Source organism: Hyla sarda, chromosome 10 (genome assembly GCF_029499605.1).
Source record: "Hyla sarda isolate aHylSar1 chromosome 10, aHylSar1.hap1, whole genome shotgun sequence".
In the NCBI taxonomy this organism is placed as follows: Eukaryota; Metazoa; Chordata; class Amphibia; order Anura; family Hylidae; genus Hyla; species Hyla sarda.
This window is the reverse complement of record NC_079198.1, coordinates 53,777,686-53,799,250: the sequence shown is the minus strand read 5'-3', so window position 1 is coordinate 53,799,250 and position 21,565 is coordinate 53,777,686. Positions and strand designations below refer to the sequence as shown.

Below are 21,565 nucleotides of genomic sequence, written 5' to 3'. Positions count from 1 at the left end.
CCGATGAGATTTGAGGCCTAAAGTGGTACTTTGCACTGCAATGGTTGAGGTTCTGACATTAAATCTAAAAAAAAAAGAAAAACCCCGGCAAGTGACCACAATTTTGAAACTACACCCCTCAAGGAAGGTAACAAGGGGTACAGTGAGTACTTACTTTTGAACAGTGGGCCGTAAATTGAAAAACATTTTTTTTTTTTTTTATTACACTAAAATGCTTGTATTACCCATTTTTTTTACATTTTCACAAAGGGTAATGGGAGAAATTGGGTTACAAATTTTGAAGGGCTTTTTCTCCTGACTATGGAAATACATCCACATATGGGGTAACGCACAACAAGGCTCAGAAGTCATAGAGGTCTGTTTGCATTTGAGGCCTATGGCAGATCAGTAGCTGACGGTTACATACATTTAGAGAAAAATACAAAAATGAAACACCCACATGTGACACCATTACAGAAAGGAACATTTTGGACGCACAGGTGTTTCCTAAATTTTTTTTCCAGGAATGGATGAAGGGTAGCTTTTGAAAATTGCAATTTTCAAACTATGCTCTGTTTCATCATTCCGTGAACAATTGTCGCTTGGAAATACGACAGAGCTCATGAGGGAGAACTCTTCGCATTTGAGGCCGATGTTTCTTATGGACCTAACAGTTACATACATTCAGAGGAAAATACAAGAAAGGAACACCCACATGTGAGCCTATAACAAACAGTACACCCCCTAGGGAAGGTGTATTGAGGTGAAGTGGAGATTTGGAACAGACGGGTGTTCCCTAAATTTATTTTCCAGGAATGGATGAAGTGTACTATAGGGGGGGTGGGGGGGAATGGAAATTGCAATTTTAGTACTGATATGCCAATTCCCAGAACGAAGAGTATAGCCAAAAGTAAAAATTATGCCTGCCCCAAACCCTATGCTCTGAATAATCATTCTGGGAATGTGATGTGAGTAGCCGTCCCTGTTCTGTTACCTCAAATGCAAACCCCCAATGCTGTTGACTTTGTGTCCCATGACCCATTTTTTTTGGGCGGGGGGGGGGGGGGAGGAAAAAAAAAAGATATAATAGGGGCATTGGGAAAATTGTTTTTTTTTTTTTTTTTCTTTGGGGGGGGGGGTATTTGGCTTTAAAATTTGGAAGACAATTTACTCTGGACTGGTACATTGGAGTCTAATTCTGGGGTATTTAAGTCAGGGAAAGAATTAAAATGTAGTGCTCCATGGAAGTGTGATACTCTCTGAAGCAATCCTTAATGCAGAGGCCGGTATGATCGGGGCAAGTGTCGCATTGAGCGATGGTGTCCTTCCGTGTCCCCCTCTTGCGACATACTCTGCATTTTTTCTGGGATCGGCTTTTCTTTCCAGTGTGGGGGACCTCACCTGGAAAGTGTTGGCCGGGGACGATCCGGGGCACTGAAGTTCCAGAGGTGCTCTGACCCTCTCCTTGGCGATCACCAAAGATGAGGGCCTTTAGAACTTCCTCTTGGAACTGCAGGAATGTCTCTGTGTTGCAAGCGTACTAGGACAGTACAAAAGAGTTATACATGGCAACCTGTATCATGCAGACCGCAACTTTTTTGTACCATGCCAGTGTTTTCCACATGGCGTTATATGGCTTGAGGACTTGATCAGAAAGATCAACTCCCCCCATATACCAATTGTAGTCCAGAATACAATCTGGCTTGAGGACCAGTCCCACGGCACCTCGCACAGAGGCAAGGGTGCTGCCGTTCCCATGAATTGTGGACAGCATAAGGACTTCCCTCTTATCCTTATACCTGACCAGCAACAGGTTTTCATGGGAAAAGGCACGGAACTCACCCCGGGGGATAGAAAGGAAGGCCTCTTTGATTCTTCTGGACTGTCCCACAAGCGACCGTGGATCTGGCAGCGAGGGATGTGAAGAGAGGGATACTATAAAAGTTATCCACGTAAAGGTGGTAACCTTTATCTAGCAATGGGTGCAAAAGACTCCAAAAAATTTTCAGACTAACACCCAGAGTGGGGGGGGACATTCCCGCAGAATGTCCCCCCCACTGTGGGTGTTAGTCGGAAAATATGGGAATCTTGTCCCTCATACAGCATAAACTTGCAAGTGTACCCTGAGGTACTCTCGCAAAGTTTATACATCTTCACGCCATACAGCGCTCGCTTGGTTGGGATGTATTGCCGTAAGCTGAGTCTCCCCTTAAAGCTGATGAGAGACTCATCAATAGGGACCTCCCTTCCAGGGACATAGGCCTCCCAAAATTTGGCCCCTTAGTGATTGATGACCGGCCTGATTTTATACAGGTGGTCCTACGCGGGATCTGTTCGGGGGGACACATGCCGCATTATCAGCATAATGCAAACATTTCCAAATGGCCTCGAACTGGGGATGGGTCATGGCCATACTGTAGAGCGGGGTCTGATAGAGGACATCCCCACTCCAGTATTGCCTGACCTTTGGCTTTTCAACTAGGCCCATATACAGAACGAGGCATCAAAAGCTGCACGGGTTTGAGGTGATGAACTGTTTGCGGTGATGAACTGTTGGGCGTACAGGTTCGTCTAGTCAACCATCAGATTGACAAAGTCGTCACTGAAAAAAAAAAACAAATAGTTCATTTCATTGAACCAGACTATGTAAATCTTGATTCCTGAGTCGCCAACAAACTCAGGAATCACAGGCTCGTGAGAGTCCAGACAAGTTCGCCAGTATGGGGCACCAGTAAACTTGGCTGGGGGGCTTGACTAGTTTGAGCGCCAGGGGGACTCATACTAGCATGGGGCACAGGGTCAGGAGCAGAGGAGGTTTGCGGCCTTGCATGGCAGCGACTCCGCTGCCCTGGTGGCTCATTATCATAACTAGATGATGAGGAGGACTAGGAAATAAATGTGGGGTCTTCCTCATCCTCTGTGGCACTGTCAGTGTCGGAGGTAAGTATGGCATATGCCTCCTCTGCTGAAAATGCCCTGCGGGCCATTTCCCTACTCTAATGGGGATGGGGGCATGTGGGAAAAACTGTATTAGTGTATGTGCTGCTTGTGGTGGAGTGCGAGACTACCCCCCCAACAAAAAAAAAACAAAAAACTTCTTTGTGCACACTGATTAGCACTTAGTGGGGGCAGGGAGCACAGAAGTCAGTGATGGTTACGGCCACTCAGCCCAGAACAGTGGCTGGTGGCACGTACAGACCCCCACACAAAATACCAGAAGAATAAAATAAAAACTCGCTTAACCCCAAAAAATGCACCCACCCGAACTCAAATAAAAACGCTGATCAGTGATAAGTCACTGACAGCGGTTGGGCAGGCCGCACACAGAGGTATGGTCCATCCACACAGCACAGGCCTGCTACTGGTGGCACGGAACGCATGGACCCACGGACACCTACAGATGTACACTGAACAAAAAAAATTATCTTTTTCTTTTTTACCTCCTAACTCTGTCACTGCCTAATCTAAAACTGTCCCTAAATGCTGCTGTGCCAGGATACACTTTTATGACTGTGAGGGGGGATATACAGCACAGAGCTCCGCTCTGATCAGCACCAGATGTAAAATGGTGTGATCAGTGCAAAGCAACATGCTCCTGCTCTCCTCCCCCCTCTGTGATTGGTGTGGTCACGATGATTGACCAATCACATCTGTACTGGGGGGGGGGGGGCAACACTGCCACCTCCCAGTACAGTATGGATGGTGATTGGTGGTGTATATTAAACCACTGATTACCATCCTTATCCGGGTCATCGGGTCACACGTGACCCAGATGACCCGATATGGCGATCGCCGATATGGAGGGTCCTCAGGACCTTCTTCGGCAAGGTGCCGGGATGCCTGCTGAATGATTTCAGCAGGAATCCGGCTCCGATCCCTGCCCGGTGAGTGTCGGGGACTGGAAATGCTCAGGGCGTACAGGTACGCCCTGAGTCCTTAAGGATCGGGGATGCAGGCCGTATGCAAGAAGTTAAGGACATAGCCCATGTAAATCATCTGCATGACCTAGGAAGTAACATATATAAGTATATATAAGCATTTTTTCTTCTATGCTGTAACAGGTACTCTTTAACTAAGGGCTAGTCAAAAGTAAACTCCCCTCTTTGTTTTAAATTCTCATGTGATCTTTTCTTGCTATCACTGAATGTAAACATTCTAATTTACATTAACCCCTTAAGGGGTTAATACATAGAGCGTACATGTGGCCCCAAGTCTTGCTCTCATTATATAAAGCATGCTCACGAGCAGAGCGCACTTCATACCCAATGGGTCCCAATCAGGGCGATACCCGGCATTAACCTTTTAGACGCTGCAATAAAAGTTGATTGCAGTGTCTAAAAACAGGGGGGAAAAAAACGGTCTTCAATTGCTATGAGGAGCCGACCAGGACACTCGCGGAAAAATTGTGGAGTCAGCTGAGAGGACAGCAGGAGAGCCCATACCTGTCTGCAGCTCCCCTGGATCGCCACTCCAATGCTCCAGAAAGACAGGGCAGATTGGAGCAATGGAACGCCAATAATACTGAACAGTGCTGTGCTACGGCGCAGCATTGTTCAATGTTTGCAATCTAAAGATTGCATGTAATGGTCCCATATGCGGACTTTAAAAAAATAAGTTAATAAATGTGAATTAACCCCATGCTAATAAAAGTTTGAATAACATTATGTAAACAAATAAACATACGTGGTATCACCGCATGCGTAAATGTCCGAATAAAATATAATGTTAATTAAACCACATTGTCAATGGCATACACATAAAAAAAAAAAGTCCAGAATTGCATATTTTTGGTCACTTCATATACCAGAAAAAAATTACAAAAAGTCCCATCAAAAAAATGATGCAGATAAAAAATACAGATCATGGCGCGAAAAATTAGCCCTCTACATCTCAGTATGCTGAAAACTACATAAGTAATAGGGGTCAGCAGAGGACGATTTTAAGCATATTCATTTTCGTAAAAAAGTTATAATCATCTTAATCGTATTGACCTACAGAATAAGGATAATGAGGGAAATCTATCAATCTGTTTAGACAGTTTTTTGGGTCTAAATTTGTCACAGGAAAAGTCGAGGCTGGCCCTATGAGACTGTTTCTGCAACATTTCATTTAGACCATTTAAATTTCTTGACCATGAGGTTTTCTTATTTAGAACACTGGCCACCAATTTATCTTGTGCGACTTTACGCAGTGCACTGCTTAGAAACAGAAGCTCCCAAGCTTTGAAAAATTGCTTTTTTTTTTTTCATTTTTGTAAGTTATATCTTTACTTACCTCAAGCGTTCCCACGGTGCCTCTGGTGTCCCAATTCAGTCACTGGCTACGATCCTTTTCATGTCAGAAATTGTGATGCTTGATCCAGGAGTGACATCGGGGTCTAAATTGGCATACTGCTCCTCAGCAACTGACTGGCCGAGACGGGACCGCTGAGAAAGCTGACTGGCTGTGGAGATCAGGTGACCTCCGCTTCTAAAGCAGGGCCAGTTTGCGGACTGAAGGCAGAATGGGGAATCATAGAAAACACAAGCAGGACCGGCACAATTCTTCTCAAATCTTCTTTATTGATGCAACATACTCACAAACAGGTAACTTGTGGGGAGGGACACATATCGGGGGGGGGGTACGAAGGCGACAGCAGCAGCCGTTGTTTCGCACAGGTTACATGCTTCATCTGGCCTTAACTTCAAGTACACAGGGATTAAATACAGGTGTGCAATCACATTGACCTATCACCATACTCAAACTAAAAACACCATGAGACTAAAACCGTAACGAAATGGGCGGACCTAGGTAGACAGGTAAGTTACTACCTTAAAGTGCAAAATGCATACAAAAGACTATTAGTCACCAATGCTATTTAAAAGCATACAGACATATCCACCTTATCATTTAATCCCAAGACTCCTGAAGCTTCGGTTCTCAAAATCCACTGCATTTCTCTTTTAAGCAAGTGTCTGTCTGCGTTAATACCAGGGGCTGCTTTAACCCTTTCCAGTCAAGCGAAGCGCAACTCTTCATATCTGCCACTGTGAGTTTCCTTTACATGGTTGATCAAGCGGGGAGCCCCCTTTCCAGTACAGAAAGAGTATAAATGCTCTCTTATACGAATATGCAATTGGTGAATGGTCTTTCCTATGTAAAAGAAACCACAGGGGCAGAATATGACATAAACCACTCCTTTAGTCCGGCAAGTTATCAAATCCCGGACAACATTTGTAACCGAAACCTACTCGCATCACTTTTGTGCCCAACTTGTACTTACAGAAACTACAATTTCTGCAGGGATGATTCCCTTGAGGGACTAGTTCCTTTAACCAGGTGTCTTTACTTTCATTCCTATTACGGTTCTTGTTCACATTAGATTTAAGAAGATCACCAATGCTGTGATTCTTCCGGTAAGCCACTAAAGGCTTTCTTTCAGCAATTGATTTTAACTCCTCATCTGCTTCCAGTATATACCAGTTGCATCTGATGGATCGTTCAACAATCTTATTCAAGATTCAACAATCTTATCAAATGTGAACGTGAACCTTTGAGTTTCTGCGCTGGTTGCGGTTTTTCTTTTAGGTAAGAACAAAGTTTGCCTTTTCCTGGGGTCCGCTTTCTGTCTCCCTGCTTGGATCAAAGACTCAGGATATCCTCTCTCTTTTAACCTTATTTTCAGTTCTTCAGCCTGGACCCGATATTGATCCTCTGTACTATTATTTTGCTTCAAGCGGACGAACTGGCTGTATGGAATTCCCTTTTTGACTGAGTAAGGGTGAGAACTCTTGAAGTGCAGAATAGTATTCTTGGCAATACTTTTTCTGTGTCCCTCGCTAATTAGGGTGTTATTCTCTATTATCAGCTTTACATCTAGGAACTCAAGTACACTTCCTCCAAATTGTTGGGTGAACGACATATTCATTGTGTTGGTCTCATTTAAGTATTGGACAAAAGCACTAAATTGGTCCTGAGTACCAGACCAGACCAACAATATGTCGTCCACAAAGCGGAGATAAGACTTGATGAACCCGATGTAAGGATTACGCATGGAATACACATATTTATCCTCGAAGATAGCTAGAAATTAATTAGCGTACGCACAGGACATCGGCGTCCCTATCGGGGTCCCGGTGTCCTGCCTGTACCACTGCTCCTCGAATTTGAAAGTACAGTTAGTCAGGATAAATTTCAAAGCCTCATTCACGAAACCGACATACTTTTCAGATCTGTTTTTCCCAACGATTCGCTGACAGCCTGCACACCCGCATCGTGGGGAACGTGGAATCAGCATAGGATGGGAGGGGGAGGTAAGAAACAGTTTTTTTTTTTTTTTTATTATTATTTGGGGGCAGCAACTTCAGGTGTAGCCTGCTATTATCTGGAAATATAAGGAGCTAGTGGACACAGCTGGGCTTGAGATTCATTATGGGTTGTACCTAGACTTTCCACTGTTTAAAGTTTTTTGCTGCACTTGCCACATTTAAAATGGATATGATCTATATTCAGATCTGGACTCTATTGGGGAGATTTATCAAAACCTGTCCAGAAGAAAAGTTGCTTAGTTGCCCATAGCAACCAGATTTCTTCTTTCATTTTCCAGAGGCCTTTTAAAAAATTAAAGAAGCGATCTGATTGGCTGTGATGGGCAACTCAGCAACTATTCCTCTGTACTGGTTTTGATAAATCTCCCCCTATTAGTTCACCCTGCAAATGGCATTGTGGGTGGGAGTGGGGGTTGAAGCCAGAAGGGACTGCAATCTACCATCCAGCCTCCTAACTGCCCCAATTACTACTGGCTGACTAGAGATTTAACTAGCTTGGGAGTTATCTCCGATCCCAGACACTGACAGCAGGTATCAGTTAACAGCTTGAACCCGCTGTGTACTGAACCGACTCTACTCCAGAGCCCACTGCAGAAAGGGTAAAGGGGTATTGTAGGATTAACAAGTTATCACAACTCCAAGACCGGTGGTGATGCAGCCACTAGGACCCCCAATAATCACTAAAATGTGGGTCCTGTGGTCGGCACTTCTGAAGATTTAAACAGTGTACGCGGGATCTATTTATCTGAAATTAGGTTTACAGATATCCTTACACAGCCATTAAGGTTGTTTCACATTTAGCAATTTTGTTTGTTTTTGTTTTTCTCTGCGTTTTGGGATCTCAGCTGACCTTATTGACTTTATTAAGGTCCGTGGGGTTTCTGGATGGTGTCCATCATCTCATTGGATTTTAACTGAGCAAAAATCTTTGAGTCATTGCAAAGAATCACATGACTTGTAATAGGAAAAAAAAAAGCCATAGATAAAACACATACTAAAACATAATGGGGGAGATTTATCAAAACCTGTGCAGAGGAAAACTTGCCCAGTTGCCCATAGCAACCAATCAGATTGCTTCTTTAAATTTTCACAGGCCTTCATAAAAATGAAAGCAGCAAGCTGATTGGTTGCTATGAGCAACTGGGCAAGTTTTCCTCTGCACAGGTTTTGATAAATCTCCCCCAATGTGGCAGATTGATCAAAACTGTCTGAAAGAAAAATGCCTTTGTTTATTATAGAAACCAATCACACCGGAGCAATTAGGGAAATGAAAGCTGAGCTCAAAATAGCATCTAAGGCACAAAAGTAAAACACTGCAGCATTCTGGGGAGTTTTTCCAGCCAAAAAAAAGGCTACAAAAACAGTGTGTGAAGAAGATACCAAGGGGTGCATGGAACAGATTATCAATCTTTGAAAATTCTGTATTAATGGTCTCTTCACACTTACAGTATTCTTTGCAGATTTGATGCACAGGATTGTCTGTAAACTGAATGACTGAACACAGCTTACAATCCTGCGCATCAAATTTACACAGAATACTGTAAGTGTGAATAGACCATAAAGGAACTCAAATATGTAAAGAAAGAAACAGAGAAAAAGTGCACTAATGTGCCATGATTCTGATTAGGCAGCAGTGTGAAGATGAGAAGAGAAGGTGTTGCACTCACCTGAGCGTGTTGTGTCCCAGGCACAACACCGTAATCAGCTTAGGTCCCAGGTCTCCGGGGGACACGTGGTCTAGAAAGGGCTGCTGGCACCTCACCGTCCCGGGAACCGGTCCTGGACGTCTGGTCAATAGAGGCAAAGAGTGAGGATCTAATATCCTCGGAAGAACACGGTGCTCCAAAAGCGCTCCTTTTCAAGATGAATAATAGCCGTAGGTCTGGTATTCAATAAAGCAGTAAATACTTTATTCATGCAAGAATGTGCAGGGATAACGCGTTTCGAGGGGTGGAGACCCCCTCTTCGTCAGATCCAATGCTCTGACGAAGAGGGGGTCTCCACCCCTCGAAACGCGTTATCCCTGCACATTCTTGCATGAATAAAGTATTTACTGCTTTATTGAATACCAGACATTCACCTTGAAAAGGAGCGCTTTTGGAGCACCGTGTTCTTCCGAGGATCTTAGATCCTCACTCTTTGCCTCTATAGACCATAAAGGAGATATGTCACGCTAAATATATTATCCCCTATATACAGGATACATTTTAGAACATGAGGGGTCCAACCTCTGCGCCCCCCCCCCCCCCCCCCATGATCTCCTGTACGGAGCCACAGCTCTCCCCGGGAGCGGTGCGTCACAACCCCCGCCCCTTCCATATCTCTATGGGGGAGCAGTCGTGATGCGCAGCTCTTAGGGATAGCTGGGGCTCCATATGTCAGGGATATCCCAGGGGCCCCAGTGGTCAGACCACCCGCAATCTAAAACTCCTGCAGATAGGGGATAAGTTTTTAAGTATGAGACTTCTCCTTTAAACGTTTACTGATACTGAATCAATTACCTATTTTCAAAATGATTTCGCCGGCACCGCGAACCTACAGGATCCCGACCAGCACACTCCCACTTTACCAACAATGAAGAGTTTACTGTCTTATTGGACCTGAGGAAGGCATTCTGTCTATACCGAATTGCGTTGTCCGTTCTTTGCAAATTAAATATATATAGTCCTGTGCCGGCCTGAGTCTGTCGTTTCATGACCATCAGAGATCAGCGCCTCTAAAACCATATTTTTTTTACCCACTTTCACAGATCATATTATGGATTTATTACATTATACTTGTGAGGTATTTAGCAGAATTTCAATGCAATGTTTTTGCAGAATCCGGAAAGCAGAATTTCCGGAAACCTTGTGGAAACCTTGAATATGTCTTAAAATGTTGTTGAATTTCAGGTGGAATCCCACTGAACTAAGTGGGGCTTTGATTTTGAGCACACAGAAATTCTGGTCAAATTCAGCTAAACTGCATAAATTCCGCAGAAAGCTTTGCAGTACGGAATTTGAGCAGAATTTCTCCCGTGTAATTTGGGGTATTTCCATCACAGACTGTTATAGTATAGTCAGAGGACATGCCATGAGAGATGGTACCCACATCTGTGTTGAGAGTAGTGTACCCTGTAGATATAGATAGCATAAAGCATTGGGCTTGTGGTCCAAATCTTAATAAATATTATAATACTAAAAAATATGCAGCTCTTTTTGTAAAACAATACTGTACTACAAGCAGTATAGAAGAGCCGGCTTGGCATTGTCTGGGTCTCCTGAAACTAAGCGACTGCTGTCTTGAAGAGGTGTTCCAATATAAAATTAGATTTTTTTTTCTTACATTTTTTTGAGAGTAATTTAAAAATAATAAACAAGTGATTGTACTTACCTACCCTGATCCTCTGCATCTTCCGTTCCAGTGACTTGCTATAACTATTGTTTGTTCAGTTCCGCTGTACATATTATGGTAAAATTAATTCATGTACAGAATTCAATACAAAGGCGTGGAGGAAAAACCCAAAAATGAAAAGTGATTTGATTAAAGTAAATGTAAACTAAAATGTCAGAGTACGGTAAATCAGCATTAAGGACAAGTCACAAGGGAGAAGAGTAAAATTCACCTGCGGGCTCCATGGCGGTCATCTTACCTCTTCTGCCCGCTTGCGTCCATCCCGCTCTCTTTCATACTGGATCAGCAGTCTCTGCTTATCCTCTTGAACCATCTCCAGTTGGTCTTCCTTCTCCCTGGCACGGGTACAAGTCATTGCCAGGCTTTCAAGTACAGAGACCATTAGGGGCATTAGGCCTGTCACCGCCTCCTGGCCATAGGCGCCAACTAGTTTCTCCAGCTCAGAATAAATGCTCCCAGCCATGGTGGTGACCATCTCATCATACACCTCCAGTGAGGTCCTGCTCTCCACCTCATCCCCAAAAATTTCCTCTATCTTATCATCCATAATCAAATACCCAGAAGTCTAAAAAGTGTTCCTCAAATATCCAGACATGTCCTAGATACCAAGTTACCTACAATGTGAACTGACTCCAATCTAAAGTGGTGTCTCTGCTGCCCCCATACTCTGACAGGTAGGACAGTTGCCCAGGCAGCCTGGATAGTGTTACATGAAGTGAAGCTCGGGCAGATCGTCTCTTCCTCGTCACTTACTTCCTCCCTAGCTGCTCTTGTGACTCTCCAATGACTTCCATAGCACAGACCTCCCCCAGTGGAGCTGCAGACAATTGTGTCATCTGACCTGCTCCCCTGACATACTGCTGCAGCTCGTTTGTTGTGTCCTCCCTGTGATCCCACTCTGATGCCTGGGAGCAGCTGGGAATTGCAGATACCGTGGTGTAAGTTTACAGGGAGTCGTAAGGAATGGAGGAAGGAGAGGGCGGGGCTTACCGATAAATGACAGCCGTGAGGATCAATAGGCAAATGTAAGCGAAAGGGTGTCAGCCAATAGGAGGCGTCGCCAGGTTGGACTTAGCTGCTTCCTGATCTTTGCAGTGTGTGCGAGGTGCTGGAAGAGATACCTTCTGGGATGGTCACGTGACGGTGTGATCATGTGAGTCTGGCATCGGACACCTGAGAAGGCAGCGCTTTCTGCTAACCTTTACTAGAGCTGGCGAGGACCGTGCACCTGTTGTGGCGATAACGCTTTGGCGATGCCTAGAAATAGGAACAGCAGTAACAGAGAGCTGACAGCAGGAGAGCTAGTGACAGGAGGAACAACGTACATGTGTGTGACAGGAGGAGCAACGTACATGTGTGTATGTGACAGGAGGAGCAACGTACATGTGTGTATGTGACAGGAGGAACAACGTACATGTGTGACAGGAGGAACAACGTACATGTGTGTATGTGACAGGAGGAACAACGTACATGTGTGTATGTGACAGGAGGAACAACGTACATGTGTGTATGTAAGGGAGGAACAACGTACATGTGTGACAGGAGGAACAACGTACATGTGTGTATGTGACAGGAGGAACAACGTACATGTGTGTATGTGACAGGAGGAACAACGTACATGTGTGTATGTGAGGGAGGAACAACGTACATGTGTGTATGTGACAGGAGGAACAACGTACATGTGTGTATGTGACAGGAGGAACAACATACATGTGTGTATGTGACAGGAGGAACAACGTACATGTGTGTATGTGACAGGAGGAACAACGTACATGTGTGTATGTGACAGGAGGAACAACGTACATGTGTGTATGTGACAGGAGGAACAACGTACATGTGTGTGACAGGAGGAACAACGTACATGTGTGTGTGTGACAGGAGGAACAACGTACATGTGTGTGACAGGAGGAACAACGTACATGTGTGTATGTGACAGGAGGAACAATGTACATGTGTGTGACAGGAGAAACAACGTACATGTGTGTGACAGGAGGAACAACGTACGTATGTGACAGCAGGAGAGCTAGTGACAGGAGGAACAACATAGAGGTGTGTGACAGGAAGAACAACGTACATGTGTGTATGTGACAGGAGGAACAACGTACATGTGTGTATGTGACAGGAGGAACAACGTACATGTGTGTATGTGACAGGAGGAACAACGTACATGTGTGTATGTGACAGGAGGAACAACGTACATGTGTGTATGTGACAGGAGGAACAACGTACATGTGTGTATGTGACAGGAGGAACAACGTACATGTGTGTGACAGGAGGAACACCGTACATGTGTGTGTGTGACAGGAGGAACAACGTACATGTGTGTGACAGGAGGAACAACGTACATGTGTGTATGTGACAGGAGGAACAATGTACATGTGTGTGACAGGAGAAACAACGTACATGTGTGTGACAGGAGGAACAACGTACGTATGTGACAGCAGGAGAGCTAGTGACAGGAGGAACAACATAGAGGTGTGTGACAGGAAGAACAACGTACATGTGTGTATGTGACAGGAGGAACAACGTACATGTGTGTATGTGACAGGAGGAACAACGTACATGTGTGTATGTGACAGGAGGAACAACGTACATGTGTGTATGTGACAGGAGGAACAACGTACATGTGTGTATGTGACAGGAGGAACAACGTACATGTGTGTATGTGACAGGAGGAACAACGTACCTGTGTGTGACAGGAGGAACAACGTACATGTGTGTGTGTGACAGGAGGAACAACGTACATGTGTGTGACAGGAGGAACAACGTACATGTGTGTATGTGACAGGAGGAACAATGTACATGTGTGTGACAGGAGAAACAACGTACATGTGTGTGACAGGAGGAACAACGTACGTATGTGACAGCAGGAGAGCTAGTGACAGGAGGAACAACATAGAGGTGTGTGACAGGAAGAGAGCATGAAGGTGTGTGTGTGTGTGACAGTAACTTAATTACATTAACCCCTTAAAGACTCAGCATTTTTCTGTTTTTGCATCTTCATTTTTTCATCACCTTCTAAAAATCATAACACTTTCAATTTTGCACCTAAAAATCCATATTATAGCTTATTTTTTGCGCCACCAATTCTACTTTGCAGTGACATTAGTCATTTTACTCCAAAAGCCATGGCGAAACGGGAAAAAAATAATCATTGTGCGACAAAATTGAAGAAAAAATTTCATTTTGTAACTTTTGGGGGCTTCCGTTTCTACGCAGTGCATTTTTGGGTAAAATTACACCTTATAATTATTCTGTAGATCCATACGGTTAAAATGATACCCTACTTATATAGGTTTGATTTTGTCGCACTTCTGAAAAAAATCATAACTACATGCAGGAAAATTTATACATTTAAAATTGTCATCTTCTGACCCCTATAACTTTTTTATTTTTCTGCGTACAGGCCGGTATGAGGGTTCATTTTTTGCGCCGTGTTCTGAAGTTTTAATCGGTATCATTTTTGTGTTGATCAAACTTTTTGATTGCTTTTTTATTCATTTTTTATGATATAAAAAGTGACCAAAAATACGCTATTTTGGACTTTGGAATTTTTTTGCGCATACGCCATTGACCATGTGGTTCAATTAAAGATATAATTTTATAGTTCGGACATTTACGCACGCGGCGATACCACATATGTTAATTTTTATTTACACAGTTTTTTTATGGGAAAAGGGGGGTGATTCAAACTTTTATTAGGGAAGGGGTTAAATGACCTTTGTTATTTTATTTGTTCACTTTTTTTTTTTGCAGTGTTATACTCCCATAGGGACCTATAACACTGCACACACTGATCTCCTATGCTGATCCCTGCAAAGCCATATCTTTGCAGAGATCAGTCAGATAGGGGCTTGATTGCTCAAGCCTGTAGCTCAGGCTTGGAGCAATCAATCGACGATCGGATGCCGCGGAGAGAGGTAAGGAGACCTCCGCCTGCGTCCCAGCTGATCGGAACATCGCGATTTTATCGCGATGTCCCGATCAGCCCGACTTAGCTGCCGGGAAGCGTTTACTTTCGTTTTCAGATGCGGCGGTCAAATTTGATCGCCGCGTCTGAAGGGTTAACAGCGCGCGGCACAACGATCGGTGTCGCATGCTGTTAGCCCAGGGTCGACGCCGTGACCCCTTTTTTCACACCGGGACCGGGCTCAGGGCGTGTGGGAATGCCAAGAAAAACACCAATTCTGCCGGATGGCGTTTTATCGGCCAAAAAACTCTGTGGCCAGATGTTAGCTGTAAATCGATGAGAAATCACACAATTCTTTTTACACTTAGTGTTTTTCAGTTTGAAATTTTTTTTTTCTTTTTGGTGTTTTTTCACTCTTTTTTTTGGCATTTTTCAGCTCCTTGGCGGTTTTGCAAAATTGCAGCATGTTGAGCGACCGAGTTTTTTCCCCCTGAAATCGTGACGCCATGTGGGTTTTAACTTTGGCATTTTTTCAGGCGGTTTTTATTCTGTTTTGGACTTTAGCGATCCAAAAATTGATGGAGATACCTTTTTAAAAAAAAAAAAAAATTCCAATCAAATTATGTGTGTGGGCAGGGCACAAAAATGTAGCTGACAAGAATAAAAATGTAGTGTGTTTTTTTTACTTTTTATTCTTTATTTTTTAGGTGGTACTACTACTCCCAGCATAGAACACACTGTTCCATGATGGGAGTAGTAGTATCTGTGCTAAATGACAGATTGCCAAGGTTCCTTTGCAATCCTCCTGTATAATTTATAGATGCATCCGGCTGCTTTTCTATGGTCCCCTGTACTGACGTATATATACACTTATTCATATTTCCCACAGAGAGCTGTGATTGGCCAGATGGTTCCAGCCAATCACAACTCTCTGCAGGAAATATGAAAAGGTGTATAAATACGGCAGTGCAGGGGACCATAGAAGAGCGGCCGCCCGCATCTATTATACATTATACAGGACGATCGCAGCGGGTGTCAGGAGTGACATTCGCTATGATCTTTTCTTAACTGCAGGTACTATAGCTCCCAACAAGGAACAGAGAGTGCTCCATAATGAGAGTAGTAGTACCTGCATTAATAGACGGATCACAGCGGGTATCACTCCTGACATCCGCTGTGATCGTCCTATCTATTGCAGAGATGTGGAGCGGCTCTATACAGCATTCCCATCTCTGCACTATACTCCGGCCAGTGATGTGAATATAACATCACTCATTCATATTTCCCGCCGAGAGCGGGGATTGGCTGCAAACAGCCAATCACCACTCCGGAAAATATGAATGAGTGATGTTCTATTCACATCACTGGCCGGAGTACAGAGCAGAGATGTGAGCACTGTCTCTGCTATATTATGGATGATCGCATCGGGCGTGTGAGACAGGAGGAAGGCATGGAGATGTTTGTGTGATAATAGGAGAACATGGAGATGTTTGTGACAGAAGGAGAACATGGAGATGTGTGTGTGTGTGTGTGACAGGAGGAGAGCATGGAGATGTGTGTGTGACGGGAGGAGAGCATGGAGGTGTGTGTGTGACGGGAGGAGGGCATGGAGATGTGTGTGTGTGTGTGTGTGTGTGACGGGAGGAGGGCATGGAGATGTGTGTGTGTGTGTGTGACGGGAGGAGAGCATGGAGATGTGTGTGTGTGTGACGGGAGGAGAGCATGGAGATGTGTGTGTGTGTGTGTGTGACGGGAGGAGAGCATGGAGGTGTGTGTGTGTGTGTGTGTGTGTGTGTGTGTGTGACGGGAGGAGGGCATGGAGATGTGTGTGTGTGTGTGTATGTGATGGGAGGAGAGCATGGAGAGGTGTGTGTGTGTGTGTGTGTGTGTGTGAGTGTGAGAGGAGGAGAACATGGAGGTGTGTGTGTGTGTGAGACAGAAGGAGAACATGGAGATGTGTGTGTGTGTGTGACGGGAGGAGAGCATGGAGATGTGTGTGTGTGACAGGAGGAGAACATGGAGATGTGTGTGTGTGTGTGACGGGAGGAGAGCATGGAGGTGTGTGTGTGTGTGTGAGAGGAGGAGAACATGGAGATGTGTGTGTATGTGTGTGTGTGTGACAGGAGGAGAGTATGGAGATGTGTGTGTGACAAAAGGACAGAATGGAGATGTGTGTGTGTGTGTGTGTGTGTGACTGGAGGAGAGCATGGAGATGTGTGTGTGACAAAAGGACAGAATGGAGATGTGTGTGTGTGTGTGACAGAAGGAGAGCATGGAGATGTGTGTGTGTGTGTGTGACAGGAGGAGAGTATGGAGATGTGTGTGTGTGACAAAAGGACAGAATGGAGATGTGTGTGTGACAGGAGGAGAGCATGGAGATGTGTGTGTGACAGGAGGAGATATTGGAGATGTGTGTGTGACAAAAGGACAGAATGGAGATGTGTGTGTGTGTGACAGAAGGAGTGCATGGAGATGTGTGTGTGTGTGACAGGAGGAGAGCATGGAGATGTGTGTGTGACAGGAGGAGAGCATGGAGATGTGTGTGTGTGTGTGTGACAGGAGGAGAGTATGGAGATGTGTGTGACAGGAGGAGAGTATGGAGATGTGTGTGTGTGTGACAGGAGGAGAGTATGGAGATGTGTGTGTGTGTGTGTGTGACAGGAGGAGAGCATGGAGATGTGTGTGTGTGTGTGTGTGTGTGACAGGAGGAGGGCATGGAGATGTGTGTGTGTGTGTGTGTGTGTGACAGGAGGAGGGCATGGAGGTGTGTGTGTGTGTGTGTGTGTGTGTGACGGGAGGAGGGCATGGAGGTGTGTGTGTGTGTGTGTGACGGGAGGAGGGCATGGAGGTGTGTGTGTGTGTGTGTGTGTGTGCGTGTGACGGGAGGAGGGCATGGAGATGTGTGTGTGTGTGTGTGTGTGACAGGAGGAGGGCATGGAGGTGTGTGTGTGTGTGTGTGTGTGTGTGTGACGGGAGGAGGGCATGGAGATGTGTGTGTGTGTGTGTGTGTGTGACGGGAGGAGAGCATGGAGGTGTGTGTGTGTGTGACAGGAGGAGGGCATGGAGGTGTGTGTGTGTGTGTGTGTGTGTGTGACGGGAGGAGGGCATGGAGATGTGTGTGTGTGTGTGTGTGTGACAGGAGGAGAGCATGGAGATGTGTGTGTGACGGGAGGAGAGCATGGAGGTGTGTGTGTGTGTGTGTGTGACTGGAGGAGAGCATGGAGATGTGTGTGTGACAAAAGGACAGAATGGAGATGTGTGTGTGTGTGTGTGTGTGACAGAAGGAGAGCATGGAGATGTGTGTGTGTGTGTGTGTGTGTGTGTGACAGGAGGAGAGTATGGAGATGTGTGTGTGACAAAAGGACAGAATGGAGATGTGTGTGACAGGAGGAGAGCATGGAGATGTGTGTGTGTGTGTGTGTGTGACAGGAGGAGATATTGGAGATGTGTGTGTGACAAAAGGACAGAATGGAGATGTGTGTGTGTGTGTGACAGAAGGAGTGCATGGAGATGTGTGTGTGTGTGTGACAGGAGGAGAGCATGGAGATGTGTGTGTGTGACAGGAGGAGAGCATGGAGATGTGTGTGTGTGTGTGTGACAGGAGGGAGAGTATGGAGATGTGTGTGTGACAGGAGGAGAGCATGGAGATGTGTGTGTGTGTGTGTGTGTGTGACAGGAGGAGAGCATGGAGATGTGTGTGTGACAGGAGGAGAGTATGGAGATGTGTGTGTGTGTGTGTGTGTGTGACAGGAGGAGAGTATGGAGATGTGTGTGTGTGTGTGTGTGTGTGTGACAGGAGGAGAGTATGGAGATGTGTGTGTGTGTGTGTGTGTGACAGGAGGAGAGCATGGAGATTTGTGTGTGTGTGTCTGTGTGTTTAGACAGGAGGAAGGCATTGAGATGTGTGTGTGTGTGTGTGTGACAGGAGGAGAGCATGGAGATGTGTGTGTGACAGGAGGAGAGTATGGAGATGTGTGTGTGTGTGTGTGTGTGTGACAGGAGGAGAGTATGGAGATGTGTGTGTGTGTGTGTGTGTGTGACAGGAGGAGAGTATGGAGATGTGTGTGTGTGTGTGTGTGTGTGACAGGAGGAGAGCATGGAGATTTGTGTGTGTGTGTCTGTGTGTTTAGACAGGAGGAAGGCATTGAGATTGTGTGTGTGTGTGACAATAGGAGAACATGGAAATGTGTGTTTGTGACAGAAGGAGAACATGTGTGTAAGTTATAACAGCCAAAGTTCCACATGCCGTTCAACAATATGATAACTTTTGGTGCAATACAACTAAACATGAAACAGAAAACATACTGAACAAAACCTGTTTTAGTAATTCCCCCCATAGAGGTGTGTGTTTGTGTTTGTGACACCAGAGAAGCTAATGATAGGAGGAAGAGCAGATATGTATGGGATTGAGAGCTGGATAGTAAGTGACAAGAGGAACAGCAAACATGTATGTGAGCATAAGGAGGGTAGTTAAGGACTGGGGGGGACATAGAGGGATGTGTGCAACAGCAACATCATTGTTGACAGGAGGAACAACATGGATGTGTGGGGCAGCAGGATAGTTGGCAGTAAGAAGACTATAGAGGTGTGTGTGAACACTGGGATGTGTACATCAGCAGAATTATAAGTCATTGGAGGAACAACATAGAGGAGTGTGTGGTTGCAGGATAGTTACATAGTTAGTTACATAGTTAGTACGGTCGAAAAAAGACATATGTCCATCAAGTTCAACCAGGGAATTGAAGGGTAGGGGTGTGGTGCGATATTGGGGAAGGGATGGGATTTCATATTTCTTCATAAGCATTAATGTTATTTTGTTCCAGGAATGTATCTAATCCTGTTTTAAAGCTGTTAATTTTTCCTGCTGTGACCAGTTCCTGAGGTAGACTGTTCCATAAGTTCACAGTTCTCATGGTAAAGAAGGCGTGTCGCCCCTTGAGACTAAACTTTTTCTTCTCCAGACGGAGGGAGTGCCCCCTCTTCCTTTGGGGGGGGGATTTAACCTGGAACAGTTTTTCTCCATATTTTTTGTATGGGCCATTAATATACTTATATACGTTTATCATATCCCCCCTTAAACGTCTCTTCTCAAGACTAAACAATTGTAACTCCTTTAATCGCCCCTCATAGCTAAGATGTTCCATGCCCCATATTAGTTTAGTCGCGCGTCTCTGCACCCTTTCCAGCTCCTCAGTGTCCCTTTTATGTACAGGCGACCAAAACTGAACAGCATATTCCAGGTGAGGCCGTACCAATGCTTTATAAAGGGGGAGTATTATTTCCCTGTCCCTTGAGTCCAGGAGTGACAGGAGGAACTACAGTTCAGGTTGTGAGTAGCAGCAGAATAGTTACTGATGGGACAACCAACATTGTAATGTGCATAAACAATGGGGGGATGATAATACTTTGGCTAGTAAAGAGGTACTTTGCCCCTAGGCATCTTATGCCCTATCCAGAAGATCTCTGGCCCAGCACCCCAGTAATCTGCTGCACAAAGCAAACTCCGCTCCGTGACGGATTACGAGCAACCACAGCCATCACACACCCTCCCATAGACATTAATAGAGGGGGTCTTGACGACCACAGCTGCCTGATTCTAGCACAGCCAGCATTCTGAACGTAAATGTTGGGGGGTAGACGTCAGATTCCCTAATAATTGAGGATGGCACCTACACTTGCCACTGCTTGAAGTGACAACTCCAAGTACCTGCTTCAATACAGAGCAATGTGGGGCCTAATTGCCAACTCAAATGTGAGGTATTAGGGTCTTGTTCACAGGAGCTTACACTCTATGAGAAGATTGGGTAAAGACAAAAGTCAGAAAATGCTTGATTAGTCCAGTGATCCTGCCATCTTTTAAGTAGTGTTGTGCACATGATAGTGGATTAGCCAGTGAACCAGCTAGTATCTGTGTGTACCGATATACAGCGAGTGAAATAAGAATTAAACACATCACCATTTTTCTCTAAATATATTTCCAAAGGTGCTATTGGCATGACATTTTCAAAGATTTGAGTAACAACCCAAGCAACCCATACATACAGTGAAACAGTATTGAACACGCTTACTGATATTTGTTTAATACTTTGTACCAAATCCTTTTGACAGCTTCATAAAGTTGCATAGTGGCGTGCATTGCTCTATTCTAATTTTTGGGCCCATTCTTCCACACAGTCTTCAAATCTTGCAGGTTCTGTGGGCCTCTTCTATGAATCATGATTTTAAGTTCTTTCCATAAATTATGAATGGGATTTAAGTCAGGTGATTGGCCATTCTAACAGCTTTATTTTCATACTTTGAATTGATTTGAGAGTTCCCTTGACTGTGTGTAAGATCATTGTCTTTCTAAAATGTCCACTCTGGTAGATGGCAACAGATGTTTGTCAAGAACGTCTTGGTAAATTTGCCCATTCATCCTTCACTTATGTAACTTTTGCCAGTACTGCTGGAAAGCAGCCCCACAACATGATGGCCATGACTTACTAAGACCGGAGTGTAGTTTTCTTTGTGGGTTTTAACTACCTACAAGTACTTTTCCACTGTATTTACTTGTGTTTTCCCATGTTTTTTCACTTTCCTCTTTTTGCTTTGCTTTTTTTTTTTTTTTACGCATGTTCTGAGCTGTGAGGTTTTCAGAGCTAAAGTCCACCACATTATCTGTGGAAATCTTAGTAAATATGTTGAGATTTTCCCAAAAATTTTGAGAACACGCCTCTTTTTTAACCAGATAAGGACCCAGGGTGTACAGGTACGCCCTGGTACTTAAGGACCCAGGGCATACCTGTAGGCCCATGGGAATTTCTGTCCCCGCCGGGCGGTGACCGGACCGGGGTGGCTGCTGATATCTATCAGCAGGCACCCCGTGCAAATGCCCAGGGGGGTCAGGACCCCCCCCCCCCCCCCATGTCGGCGATGAAGTCACACCGGCGATTTTCGGCGATTCCGGGTCATACGAGTCTCCGGTGACCCAGAAAAT

The 21,565-nt window shown here is 44.9% G+C and overlaps 1 protein-coding gene across 6 annotated transcripts in view; it reads right to left on the bottom strand.

Moving 5' to 3' along the window:
• Positions 1-21,565, bottom strand: part of LOC130294597 (C-Jun-amino-terminal kinase-interacting protein 4-like) — a 279,068-nt gene that overhangs the window by 231,765 nt on the left and 25,738 nt on the right. For 2 of the 6 annotated variants that reach the window (XM_056544680.1, XM_056544685.1), the window contains exon 1: positions 10,918-11,616. The exons of 1 other annotated variant lie outside the window; for it this stretch is intronic. In XM_056544680.1, coding sequence (XP_056400655.1) covers positions 10,918-11,226 — 309 coding nt within the window. In that variant the 5' untranslated portion in view covers positions 11,227-11,616. Of the gene's footprint in view, positions 1-10,890; positions 11,617-11,669; positions 11,812-21,565 lie in introns of those variants that run through there. 3 more of the 6 variants (XM_056544681.1, XM_056544682.1, XM_056544683.1) reach the window with 3 other exon arrangements.